This window comes from Bombina bombina, chromosome 8, assembly GCF_027579735.1.
Source record: "Bombina bombina isolate aBomBom1 chromosome 8, aBomBom1.pri, whole genome shotgun sequence".
NCBI lineage: Eukaryota > Metazoa > Chordata > Amphibia > Anura > Bombinatoridae > Bombina > Bombina bombina.
This window is the reverse complement of record NC_069506.1, coordinates 135,058,221-135,072,611: the sequence shown is the minus strand read 5'-3', so window position 1 is coordinate 135,072,611 and position 14,391 is coordinate 135,058,221. Positions and strand designations below refer to the sequence as shown.

Here is a 14,391-nt window from a genome sequence, read left to right as displayed (position 1 = left end):
CCTGTGGGCTAGGCTGGGGGCGGAGCGGTCTATCTCCCCCCCCAGGCTCACCTGCAGGGGTACAGAGGTCCTTTGCCAAGGTCCGGCGTAAGGGACGTGAGTGTTGGAAGTTCCAGGACCGGCAGTGCGATAGGGGCACGGCATGCTCCTTTTTTCACATCTGCAAGTTCTGCGGTGGGGGTCACCCGGGTTGTGAATGCAAAAGGCGGGACCTCGGGGCTGACAGAGGGCAGGCTAAGGGAGGAGCTGGGGCAAAGAGCGCCCACCCCGCTGAGGGTGGACGTTCTTGAGCTTTGGCTACAGTTATACCCGGACCGCCAGGCAGCAGGGGTGCTGCTGGTGGGGTTGCAGGAGGGTTTTCGGATCCCCATCACGGCTTACGTGAGGGGGTCAGCGACCCACCACAATCTGAAGTCGGTTAAGGAGTATCCCTTGGTGGTGCGGGAGAAACTTATGAAGGAAGTGCGTCTCAGTAGAATGTTGGGCCCCTTTGCGGAGTTACCAATAGAAGATTTGGTCGTGTCCCCCTTGGGGGTGGTACCCAAGAAAGAGCCAGGCAAGTTTCGGCTGATTCAGCACCTGTCCTACCCGGCGGGTGTGTCGGTCAATGATGCCATTGATCCCGAACTGGCTTCAGTGCACTACCAGTCCTTCGACCGGGCACTTGAGGTGGTGTTGCGGGCTGGGAGGGGTGCTGAATTGGCAAAAGTCGACATTGAGTCAGCATTTCGGTTGCTGCCATTGCACCCCATGTCCTTTAGGTTCATGGGGTGTAAGTTGCAGGGGGAGCATTTTGTGGACAGGTGTTTGCCCATGGGGTGTTCCCTGTCGTGCGCATTATTCGAGATGTTCAGATCCTTCCTGCACTGGGCGGTGGTCACGGTGTCAGAGGATAATGCAGTAGCGTATTATCTGGATGATTTCCTCTTGGTGGGCTCACCAGGCTCAGGAAGTTGCACCAGACTGATGGGTGCCATGCGTTTCATGATGGCTAAGTTTGGGGTTCTGCTTGCCGAGGATAAGACGCAGGGGCCGTGTACGTGCCTGACGTATCTCGGCATAGAATTTGACACGGAGGCTGCACTGTGCCGCCTGCCGAGTGATAAGGTCCTTAAGCTCCTGGAAGCGGTTAGGATGGCTGCTGCAGGAGAATGGTTGCAGAAGAAAGAGCTGCAGTCATTATTGGGAATGTTGAATTTTGCCTGTAGGGTTATACCCATGAGTAGGGTATTCAACAGGTGGATGGTAGGGTGTTTGGGACCGGCGAGGACAGGCAGGGTGCGGATTTCCAGGGATATTGTGGAGGATCTGCAGGTATGGGATAAGTTCCTGACAGATTTCAATGGGGTCCGGCTGTGGCCTCGGCAGTGGGTCACCAGTCAGGAGTTGCAGCTCTTTACTGACGCAGCTGGGGCGTTCGGCTTCGGTGCCTTCTTTGAAGGAGAGTGGTGCGTGGGGCCTTGGCCATTGGAGTGGCATGAGCAGGGGCTTATGAGAAATCTGACTTTGCTCAAGCTATTCCCTATCGTGGTGGTGGTAGAATTATGGGCCGATCGCTTCAAGGACAGGGTAGTCACGTTCTGGTCTGATAACCTGAGCATAGTGCATGCTGTTAATAACCGGCTGCCTCTCCAGTGGTAGTGCGGTATCTGCGTTTCTTGGTATTGCGTTGCCTCTGCAGCAATATTCATTTCTCGGCACGTCACGTGCCGGGAGTGGATAATGTGGTGGCAGATGCTTTATCGCGCTTCCAGTGGGATCAGTTTAGGAAGTTAGTGCCAGAAGCTGCGGCAGTGGGGTTGACTTGTCCTCCTTCTCTCTGGCAGCTGGCGGATCTGGGGGAGCCATTCTGTCGTTAGTGGGCGCGGTTCTAGCTCCGGTGACTTGGGCGGCCTACGTGTCATACTGGAGAGCTTGGGATGAATTCTGTGGGAACCGGCAGGTTTCTGTACGGGATGGGTCTCAGGTAATGTTGCTTGAATGGTTATCCGTGCTCAGAAGGCAAGGGATGCGCAAAGGGGCTGTGCAGGCACGCTTGACAGCCCTTACATACTTCTATAAGCTCGCTTGTGGTCCTGACCCGGCAGGGTCGTTTCTCGTGAAACAGATAGCGCGAGGTTGGGGTCACACAGAAATCAAGGTTCCAGATGTGAGGGAACCTATAACCAGCGAGAGGCTGGAGCGGCTTTTGCTTGGGCTGGAGGGGGTGTGTTCATCCCCCTATGAGGTTGCGCTGTTTAGGGCAGCATTCGTGCTAGCAGTTGCGCATGAGCGAACTGGTAGCACTGGCAGCTAGGATATCAGGGAAGGGTGTTCTCCTTCAGCACGTCAGGGTGTATGAGTCGGCAGTTCTACATTTTGTCCCCTGGTCTAAAACGAACCAGGAGGGTAAGGGTGCTTGGATGACTCTGACTGGAAAAGGTGGCGGTGTAGCCTGCCTAGTCCGTGTGTTGTCCGAGTTATTAGGGGTACGTCCCTTAAGTGGGAATCAATTGTTGGTACATGAGGACGGTTCATCGCTGTCGGTCTACCAGTTCAAGAAGGTGTTGAAAACAGTGGCAGGCAGCGTTGGTATCAATCCAAATAGCATAGGGACGCATGCATTTAGGATTGGCGCAGCCACGTCCGCAGCAGCAGAAGGGCAGTCGGCAGCTGGCATTAAGTGGCTAGGCAGGTGGCGCTCGAATAGATATAGGCTGTACGTTAGGCCATTGCAGCAATAGATGTTAGGACTGTTTGCATTTTATGGTTAGCAAGTTAATGTTGCTGTTTCAGGTTCTGCTGCTGCTGTTCGAGTTAGCAAGTTTAATGTTGTTGTTTCAGGTTCTGCTGCTGCTGTTCCAGTTTGGATTGTGGGGCATTCTTATGTCCACTGGGCGGCCATTCGGGCTGCCGCTTCAGTTGGGGGGCAACAATTAGGTTTCCCTACGGCCAGGGCATCTATTAGATGGCTGGGCAGGAGAGGTATGTGCTGGCACGAGCTCCCGACGCTCTTGCAGGATGCGCATCGACGCTGGGGTAGACCCCAGATAATTGTGTTGCACCTGGGGGGTAATGATGTGGGTGAGACTCCGGTGTTGGATCTCATTAAGATCATTCAAGCAGACATTGCGTGGCTGTGTACCTGGTCCCCGGGGGTCCGTGTAGGGTGGTCCAATATGGTGGCCAGGCTGCATTGGAGGCACCTAGGTTCGTCAGGTGCCGGCTACAGGATTAGGAAAAAGATTAATAGAGAAGTGGGGAAGACAGTTTGCGGATTGCAAGGGTTTGTGGTTAGGCACCCTAACCTGTCGGCCGATCAGAAGGCATTGAATCGCCCTGATGGTGTGCATCTCTCTGATGTGGGTCTGGACCTATTTTTAGGTAATTTGAGAGAGGCGTTGGACACACAACTTTAAAGAGTCTCTTGTGGATAGGGTAGTGAGAGGTAGTGGTCTAAATTTGAAGCCTTGGGGTGGAGTAATTGGTCAGGCTGGAGGAAAGGCAAGGTCACTAGGTCCGGGCCTAGGGTGCCTTTTCCTCGCAGGTAGGCAGACCGGAAAAAAGCACCCTAACCCCCTTGACTAACACCTGATGGGGCGCGGAGTCATCCGGGGGACTCCGTCATATCCCAAATTGAAATTGGGCCGCTACCTCCCAAAGTAGGAGTTATGGATAGGGACTCATGCGCGCCGGCATATTTGCATATGCTGTTGGTTACTAAGTAACCTGCTAGTGCGAGTATGCGCATGCGCATGCGCACTAGCTGTTTGAATAAATGTGACCTGCGGGTCTTCCTCCCAACTTGGTGTTGTGTTTTTATTTCAGGGAATAAGAGGGGAGTAATAAAGTCTGGTTAGGTGTGTCACTTTACAGGTATCCTGAAGTAGGCCATTCAGTCCTTATGATAGTGTAGTGACCCCTAGTGGGAATGAAACGTATTAAGGGCTGTGACAATGTTGCAGCTTAAGGGGAGTGACTCACTTAGGGGTTTAAGAACCGATGTTCTGGAGAGTTCTGCCTCTTTCCTCCGGTTTTCTGCAAGAAGTTAGAGTTGCCCACCCTCCCTTCCCTATAAAAGAACATAAGTAGGGCGGCATGAGTAGTGGCTGAGTTTCGGCATTAGTCAACACGGCAGGGGTAGGTTTAGTCGAACTAGTCTTAAGGTAAGCCCGTGTTTGTAAGTTTTGAACTCCGCCAGCATCTTATTCGGCTCTTTCGGCTGTCAAGAGCTGGGCCCCTTAAGGGCAGGAGTCATAGTTGCTCTAGCGGCGAGAGGTAGTGGCCTAAATTTGAAGCCTTGGGGTGGAGTGATTGGTGAGGCTGGAGGAAAGGCAACATCACTAGGTCCGGGCCTAGGGTGCCTTTTCCTCACAGGTAGGCAGACCGGAAAAAATCATCCTAACCCCCTTGACTAACACCTGATGGGGCGGAGTCATCCGGGGGAATCCGTCATATCCCGAATTGAAATTGGGCCGCTACCTCCCAAAGTAGGAGTTATGGATAGGGACTCATGCGCGCCAGCATATTTGCATATGCTGTTGGTTATTAAGTAACCTGCTAGTGCGAGCATGCGCACTAGCTGCTTGAATAAATGGGACCTGCGGCTCTTCCTCCCAACTTGGTGTTGTGTTTTTATTTCAGGGAATAAGAGGGGAGTAATAAAGTCTGGTTAGGTGTGTCACTTTACTGGTATCCTGAAGTAGGCCATTCAGTCCTTATGGTAGTCTGAGATCATTATTGTTTTTGTAATTAATAAATAAATTTGTAAACATTATCCCACCACAAATAGAGTTATTGCAGTTACCACTCCCCTTGCAAATAATTAACTATACTAATAAGTCTTATTTTTAATCAAAATATGTATAATCAAAATGTGTAATTAGCCCTTAGCATACAATAAAAAGAATTGTGTCAATAACTCTATTCAAAACTATTTGTATTAAGCATTGCATGTAAGTAATGTGCATGTTCCTTCTTACAATTCCAGAATTTTATACATTTTTAATTTGACAATTCGATTTTCTGATGGGTTACTGGCTTGTTAACCTGTAATATGTTAGTCACTATAAAAGTGCATTCTGCATAAGGTTATGAATGATAACTGATTTGGTCTGCACCTCTGTCTGGTACAGACCATACTAATCGCTCCCCTCCTGGTTCCAGCTCTCAGTGTGAGTTAGTGCAGCATACACTGACTCACATCACTGAGAGCCAGTCAGAAGGAGCTATTAATATGGTCAGAGGTGCAGATCAAATGCTCCCCCACTTGACTACCAGGAAGGAAATACTTTTTATTTAATATATAGCAGGTTCTGCAATATATTTAATAAAAAGTAAACTGCAAATTTCCAATAAATTAAAATCAAAGGGATTTTTATCCCCTATAATAAGTTTACGGTGGGTGGGATTAGAGAGAGCTGCAACATCGTGACTCTCTAAGCAGCATGTATCACTGCAGACGCCGACTATTAGGCCCTAGGCTAGGCTCACACTTGCTAAGCCGGGCGGTCTCCGTTACAGAGGAGGTGAAGGAGAGGAGTAGCAGAGAAGGTGGCAAAGAAGAAGAAGCGGCACAAAGACAACAGGGGAGCTTGTGCTGGGACCACTGTGCGGGACCGAAGTGAGCTGTGGAGGTTTGCTGCCGTTATTTGCCGTGGAAGTGTCTCATTTGCTTTCGCTCAAGCGGAGATCTGTTTGGTCCTGTCTAAACAACACGGCACCGGAAACTAATACCAGCACTTCAGGCATAAAAGGATTGACTAGTCTGGGGAGAAAAGGCAACTGACTATACACCAGGGGAGACTGTGAATCTGTCAAAACCGTGAGTACAGTGCTAACTTGCTGAGATATCGGCTAGTGGGCACTGAACAAGCTGTGATTAAATAAAAATTCCCTAATAGGTGCAATAAGTGATGGCCAGTGAAGAAACTTTTATTTGGGATTATATGTGGTCACTGTGAATTTATGTGATTTAATCCCTAAAACTCTCCAATGTGGTAGTTATAAAGCACTTTGCCTGGTATTACTACACCTGTAAAGGAATTATAAAGGAACTTTATCATAGTGAAATTATACAACGAATATGAGCAATATGGTTTACTTGCTGAGGTGGTAAATAACCATACATCACAGTATTAAGAAAAATATGTAAATTGGCCACTTAAAGTGTATCTGTTGCAAAAAGCAATCTGAAGAAAACTCATATTGCTGATAAAGCTGTGACTAGTGGATAAGCTATAACACTGGGACAGGCTATACTAATTAATTTAATCCAGAAGATTTTTAAAGGAATACCATCAGTTCTGTTTATATGGTACTCTTGCAAAAAGCAACCTGAAGAAAAACTCATATTGCTGATAAAGCTGTGGTTAGTGGATAAGCCATAACACTGAGACAGGCTATGCTAATTAATTGAGCCCAGAAGATTTTTAAAGGAACACCATCAGTTCTGTTAATATGGTATCAAACAGAGACAGATGCGCCACATGGCCCAATATTGTAGTTTCCAAATTTATGTAGATTTTATTATATAGTTGAACTCACATGTATTGGAGCACCTCAATTGGTGCAAATGACACAGTCTGGGATCTATAACAGTCACCCAGCAGACCGGCCTCTCGAGTTGTTCAGGGTCTGTGTAAAATAGAGAACACAAAAAAGCCTATATGGCCTAGAATTGTATGACTAGAGTGATTCCACACCAGATAGTAGTATAAGATTTTGAACTCACATTTGGTGAAGCATCCCCAATGATGCTATAGAGACAAGCTGGGATTAATTCAGTCACCCAACAGACTTAGCTCGTGGCATACAGCATGCAATAGTCCTCTCAGTGGTCTTTAGGTCAGTGATATCCTCAGATAAAAACCAGTTCATAGGCAGCAAGTGTTTATAGTAAAAGTTAAAATCACTTTAATAAAATAATATTAAATTGCGACGCGTTTCTCAGTCTCAGACTGTTTCCTCAGGCATAATGTTGATTGATTATGCCTGAGGAAACAGTCTGAGACTGAGAAACGCGTCGCAATTTAATATTATTTTATTAAAGTGATTTTAACTTTTACTATAAACACTTGCTGCCTATGAACTGGTTTTTATCTGAGGATATCACTGACCTAAAGACCACTGAGAGGACTATTGCATGCTGTATGCCACGAGCTAAGTCTGTTGGGTGACTGAATTAATGGCAGCTTGTCTCTATAGCATCATTGGGGATGCTTCACCAAATGTGAGTTCAAAATCTTATACTACTATCTGGTGTGGAATCACTCTAGTCATACAATACTAGGCCATATAGGCTTTTTTGTGTTCTCTATTTTACACAGACCCTGAACAACTCGAGAGGCCGGTCTGCTGGGTGACTGTTATAGATCCCAGACTGTGTCATTTGCACCAATTGAGGTGCTCCAATACATGTGAGTTCAACTATATAATAAAATCTACATAAATTTGGAAACTACAATATTGGGCCATGTGGCGCATCTGTCTCTGTTTGATATTTTAGATTGCTTAATTGGATCCTGGTCTGGACCACTACAGATTGCTGCCTTGGTATTCTACTATCAAGACCTTTATAAAGGACAATATAGTGATCATTGTCACCCATTAACCACTATCTTTGAGTGAGATATAACTATCCTATTAACATTGTGATTATCAAATTGTTTAGGCTAACATCTATTTACTCTGTTCACAAAGTATATACTAGTTTTGAGTGAGATACAACTGTCCTATTAACATTGTGATTATCAAATTGTATAGGTTAACATCTATTTACTCTGTCCACAACATATATACTAGTTACTACTGAATCAGTGTATCATCATTTATACTGAAAAGTGCATTTCTATTGGTAACATATAAGCTACCTCATATACTACATATTACCATTTATAGATACTCTTAAGGGCGCCCCCTTTTCTTTTTTTGTATTTTTTTTGATCTGTTAATATGGTACTCAAGTTTAAAAATATAATCTTTGGATATTTGATAAAAGATTAACTCTGCCAGAGAACAAGTTCACTCTGGGGATATTTGCTGATACTGTGAACAACAACGTGTGGATACTGAGTTTAACTGACACTAACTGTTAATTACCTTCTGTTTTTCACTGCCTCTGTTATAAAACGGGAAATTGACTCTGTGATATTTTGTGACTGGATATCTTCCATTGGAACTATACCCTAAGTGACCTTATAGGTGTAAATGGTCATCACTCTGTATAATGGGTCAATTTTCTGTAATTGGGCAATATTGTGTATAATTGTTCAACACACTGCATAAGCTTATAGGCCTGTCTATTATAGAGGTGTAAAATAGCTGTACATACTAATAATAAGTGGAATATATACATGAATAACTATATAATTGAAGATTATGGTAAATTCTATACAAAAGAAGTGCTGCTCATAGGCCCAAGTTTAAAAACGGTATTATATCTGTATTTAAGTCACCTTTTATAAGTATTACACTAAGAAGAGTAAGAAGAGTGACCCTACCTTGATTAGGGACAGAGATAATTTAGTGAGATAGATCTGTAGATATACTATACTAATTTTATCTATATCTGTTACTTAAGGTTTAGTAGGGTTTAACTCAGGATCAAAACTGTGATAGATATATATATTTGTTATTTTACAAAGGAGACAGACTAGCATTTATCTCTCTCTTATATCTTAGAGATATTGTACTAAATTGATTAGGGACCCAAGATTTGGGTGCTAGTTTTTTGGAAAAATTATTTACAAAAAGTAACATGCCGCCCAAAAAACAAGGTGATAAGCAAATAAGACTATCTTTAGACAGGTTCACAGAAAGACCAATGGCTATAGTGGAAAATTTACCTGATAAAGAGGGGATATCCATGATAACTCAAATAACATAAATTTTAATTCCACAAATAGATGGGGTCCAAAAAGAAGTACAAAGAGATATACAGACATTAGCCTTAGAGATTAAGAACTTTCAATCTAGACTTGGTGAATCAGAACAGAGAATTTCTGATATAGAGGATGGTCACACAAACTTGATTGAAAGAATTATGGAGTTAGAGAAGCAGAACAAATCATTAACTATGAGATTAGAAAATTTAGAAAACCGTTCAAGACAGAAAAATTTAAGGATTCTAGGTATCTCTGAGTCAATAAAGATACATGAGCGAAAAGAATTTGTAGAAGTGGATCTTCCGTCACTATTGGGAATTCCCAATGAAAAAGAGCCATTTATGGTAGAAAAAGTCCAGAGAATTAACATGGTAAAGAAAAGTAATTATTCTCGAGATTTTCCCAGACCAGTATTAGTGGAATTTGTTAGCTTTAACACCAAAATGTTGTTATTCAATGCGTATAAGCAAATGAACACAGTTATATTTCAGGACAGAAGAATTTCCATTTATCAGGATTATGCAGCAGAAACGGCTAGAGCTAGAAAGGAATTGATACCGCTATGTAATGAGCTTAATAATAAGGGATTTAAAGCTTTTGTGATTTTTCCAGCAAAAATTAAGATCTTACTCCAAGATGAGACAAAAATGTTGAATAATAGAGAGGAAATAATGAATTTTATGGACTCCAATAAAGGTTAAGATGATAAGGTAAGGGGGAGGGGTGATAAGGGGGGGGCAATTAAAGTTTAGATAGTAAGTTGTTGTTTTTTTTACACTAGATATTTTACACTACTATTACATACGTGTTTTTATTAATTTCACTGAGGGTACTTAGGGATCACTACTTGTTTAACAAAGTAAGAAATAATAGCTTTTTAAAATATAAAATGTTTGATAAAATGGATATTCTCTACAAAATAGAGTTGAAAGAGGATGATATCTTATTCACATTATTTAAACCTATAAGTCACAGAAATACATTTCTTACACTTTATAAGTCACAGAAATATATTAGAAATATTATACTTCTTCCACCCTCGCTCCCCTTCCACCCTCCCCGTTTCCTTTTCCTTTCTAGCTTTTGATATACTTATGAAAAATTAAAATGATAAATATATAAAAAAAAACATGCAAAGTAGATATAGCTCTTTTGCAAGAAACTCACTTATTAGATAAAGAACATGAGAAATTAAAGAGAGAATGGGTGAAAGAAGTGGTCTTTTTATCACATAAGAAAGCAAGCAGGGGTTTGGCAATTCTATTTAATAAAAAATTGGAATATGAGATTAAAAATATAGTATAATAGTATTAATGGTTATTAACAATGAACTAATAACGTTATGTAACATATATGGTCCAAATGAGACTAATGGTCTATTTTTGGAGAATATGTTGAGGATTTTACTTAAATACATTGATACCAAATTAATAATGGGTGGAGACTTTAACCTCTCTCCAAACTTTCTCTTGGATAGAAGTAAGAATATTTTAGGAGGTCAAAAAAAAGGGTCAGTTAAAAGAGGGAAGTATGATAAAAAAAAAGGGTCAGTTAAAAGAGGGAAGTATGATAAAAAAAATGGTGAATCTTATATCAGAGACACTAGGCTTGGTGGAAGTTTGGAGGTTTAAAAATCCAACACAAAGAGAGTACTCTTACCACTCAAAGGCTCAAGCTTCCTTTTCTAGAATTGATTTCTTTTTGGTCTCAAAAGCTTTAATAAAACACATAGAGGAAGTCAAGATTAATGAAATTATTATATCTGACCATGCTGTGGTCGATTTAAGACTTATTTTAGGAAGGAAACAGTCCGGTATTTTAAGCTTTATATTTCCAAAGTTCCTGTTTGGGTCGGATCATTTTAGAGAACACATTAAGAAAAAATGGAGTGAATACCTAAGTCATAATATAAAGAGCTGTCAAAATAATCAAACTATTTGGGAGGCAGGAAAGGCTGTAATTAGGGGAGAGATCACTTCTTATGTTATAAAGCATAACAAAGAGATTAATAGACAATATAAAGAACTAAGTGAAAGAACATCATATTCATTAAGCCAATATATAGAATTTAGATCTGATTTTTGGAGGAGAAAATATATGGAAGATAAAAAAGAATTGGAAGTGCATTTAAATCAGTGAAGTAATAAAAACAAAAGAACGCACACCCCACTACCACTCCACTGGACCACCAGGGATTTGATATTAATTTTATATATATATATTATATCACAGTTTTGCTTTGTGTGCAGTTTATATGTGTTTTAATCTGTATGTGTCTGTATTATTTTACGATTATCTGTGTGTAAGAATTTGATTATATGTGTTTGAATCTGTGAGTGTATGAATTTGTGATTGTGGGTATCTGTGACTGTATGTGTTTTTATCTGTGAATGTGGGTAAAAATCTGTGTTTGTGACTGAATCTGTAAATTTGTGAGAAACACCATTCATACCGACATTACACACAGAAATAAGAGAAATCACATTCACTGACATTGTGCTCACACACAAACACTATTATTACACATACAGTGACATTAACTAACACTAACATTACACATGCACCATAAGGGGTTAGTTTTTTTGTTTAACCTCCTCATGATAGTGATTTACAAAATACACAACTGTCACTAAGTGTCTCATTCACTGCAGGCGCACATTGTATGGCGCCTGTCTAACCTGAGGACCACTTATCTTTTTGTTTTATAAAAATAAGAAACGGTGTACAATAAGTATTAGGCCCAGAATTCCCACAAAATATTGAAATCCTAGGCATATGTGTTCCCCAGATCAGGACACAATTCATGTATTCAGTATTTCTCTTTAGATGCCCTAGATGTTTAAAAATAAGTACAATTATTTTGTGTATCAGGACAAGTAGATTGTCATGAGGGGCAAGTAGATTGGGCTCCCACTTTAGTCCGTTGGACAAGTAGATTTTTTTAAATTTCTACACCCCTGATAAATCATAAAAGTGTCCAGGAAAATATGGCTGAGGTGGCAAACCTAGAATCCATATTGTCAAATCTAAATTTGCCAGAAAAAAAAAAAATCTACTGCTTATTTCAAATTCAGATTAGGTGCTTTTGCATTGTATTTTTATTATGTAATTGTTAATTATGCATTTCTACTGCATTTAGTGGTCATTTAAGCTATACAAAGCACACATTGCATAATGCAACATAAATCTCTATATAAAGCATTGCATACAATTTACTTTTTTAGTTTACTTTGTGCTGCGGTACTCACCATTTGACCTTGCTTTGCCATCTCCTTAATATCTCCAATTATTTTTGTTTCCTGTTGCTCTAGTTTCTGTCTCTCTTGATCTAGCTCTCCCATAGCCCTAGTAAGAGCACGCTGATTTTGTCTCAGCAACTCTTCCGGTGTTTTCCGACGTCCAACCAAGGAATCCATGTTAATTTCTGAAATATGAGATTTAATGTTAAAGGGACAGTCTACTCCAAAATTGATATGGTTTAAAAAGAAAGATAATCCCTTTATTACCCTTCCGCAGTTTTGCATAACCAACACGGTTATATTAATACACGTTTTACCTCTGTGATTACCTTGTATCTAAGCCTCTGCAGACTGTCCCCTTATCTCAGTGATTTTCACAGACTTGCATTTTAGCCTTCAATGCTGACTCATAAATAACTCCATGGCAGTGAGCACAATGTTATCTATATGGCACACAAGAACTGGCGCTGTCTATCTGTGAAAAACTGTCAAACTGCACTGAAGAGGGGGCCTTCAGGGGCTTATAAATTAGCATATAAGCGTGCCTACGTTTAGCTTTCAACAAAGAATACCAAGACAACAAAGTAAATTGAAAAGTTATTTAAAATTGTAGACTGTCCCTTTAAGCTGCTTTAGTATAAGCACACACAGGATCTCAAGTCTCAGCATAGCATTTATGAAGAACATTTTATAAATGCATGAGATACTTGTACATAAAAAATAAAAGTAGCACAAGGTAGGGCTAAATCAGGACAGAGTTTTACTGAAAGAACTATTGAAATAAAATTATTTACAAAATGAACCTACTTGTATATTGAAAGTCAAAGGGAAGCCACTAAATTACATTCCAGGCCCTCTAAAAATTGTCATAAATAAATCAAATCTGATTACATTTAAACCCCTGAAATGCATGTAAATGAATGTAAAAACAATTTTCTACAATAAAATAAAAAAAATTGTTACACTATTATGCACACTAAAAATAATCAAATACCATCCTTTTAAAGGGACAGTAAATATTAAATTGCTGTTGGTCTATATACACAGTTAATACCTTACAGATTGCCTTTAAATTGAATGTAAATGTATTGCTGCAATAAGAAATACATATTTTACCTTTTAAAATTTCCACTAGTCATGGAAAAGAAAAAATATTGCTGTGGACAAGTAAAGAATTTAGCTTTATTTCCCTAATTGCCCTATTTTTAATATTGAGATGACTAGTAACTTTTCTCCTGACTAGTAATCCAGGGCTTGACAAATTTGTTCAAAATCTAGGAGCCAGCCTATAAACCCATACATTTAGGAGCAAGCGCATACATTTAGAATCCAGAAACATTTGTGTAAGTGTGTGTGTGTGTGTGTATATATATATGTGTGTGTGTGTGTGTGTGTATATATATGTGTGTGTGTGTGTATATATATATATATATATATATATATATATATATAGAGAGAGAGAGAGAGAGAGAGATAATAGATAGATAGATAGATAGATAGATGATAGGTAGATAGATAGATAGATAGATAGATAGATAGATAGATAGATAGATAGATAGATAGTAAAGGAAAAAACAGGCACACACTCAAAAGTGCAGAGTAAATCCAACTTACTGAATAAAGGCAGCAGTACAACAGAGCAAACGTTTCTGGGCTTACACCCTGTCCTCAGGCTCAATACAAATGGACACATGATCCAACCTTTAAATAGCCAAAAAACACGCCCCCTCTATCTCTGACATCATAATGACTCATATGATAATGTACACTTAAAGTACCAAAATAATTTAACAACAAACTAATCATTCATTATTTCTATTTAACACAAAAGAAGAAGAAAAAGAAAAAAGCAGTTTGATCACCTTACAAAAATATTTAAACTTCAAATACATAAAAAATGATAAGAAATCTATTCTCAAAATGCATATTAAGGCTATTGTTTAAAGGTTTTTTTTATTTATTTATTTTTTTTTATATTATTGATCGAAATTAAATCACATCCAAAGCCTCAAGCTTTAAACATCTAACAACATTTGGGAACAGACTAAATGAAGACTATTACATTATACATTTATTTTTTTAAAGTAAACAAGCTAAATTGTAATCTCTATTAAGGCCCTTAGGATGCATAGTATTAAGCCCATGGGGCATATGTATTAAGGTCTGGCGGACCTGATCCGACACTGCGGATCAGGTCTGCCAGACCTCGCTGAATACGGCGAGCAATACACTCGCCGTATTCAGCATTGCACCAGCAGTTCACAAGAGCTGCTGGTGCAACTCCGCCC

The 14,391-nt window shown here is 40.4% G+C and overlaps 1 protein-coding gene across 1 annotated transcript in view; it reads right to left on the bottom strand.

Annotated features, from left to right (window-relative positions):
* The window catches only part of LOC128638558 (charged multivesicular body protein 2a-like), a 60,894-nt gene extending 47,103 nt beyond the window's left edge, over positions 1-13,791 (bottom strand). Inside the window, exons 1-2 of the mRNA XM_053690583.1 lie at positions 13,718-13,791; positions 12,113-12,288 (exon numbers count right to left, since the gene is read on the bottom strand). Of these exons, the coding sequence (XP_053546558.1) occupies positions 12,113-12,280 (168 nt within the window). The 5' untranslated portion in view covers positions 12,281-12,288; positions 13,718-13,791. The remainder of the gene's footprint in view (positions 1-12,112; positions 12,289-13,717) is intronic.
* Between the last annotated feature and the right edge of the window lie 600 nt (positions 13,792-14,391).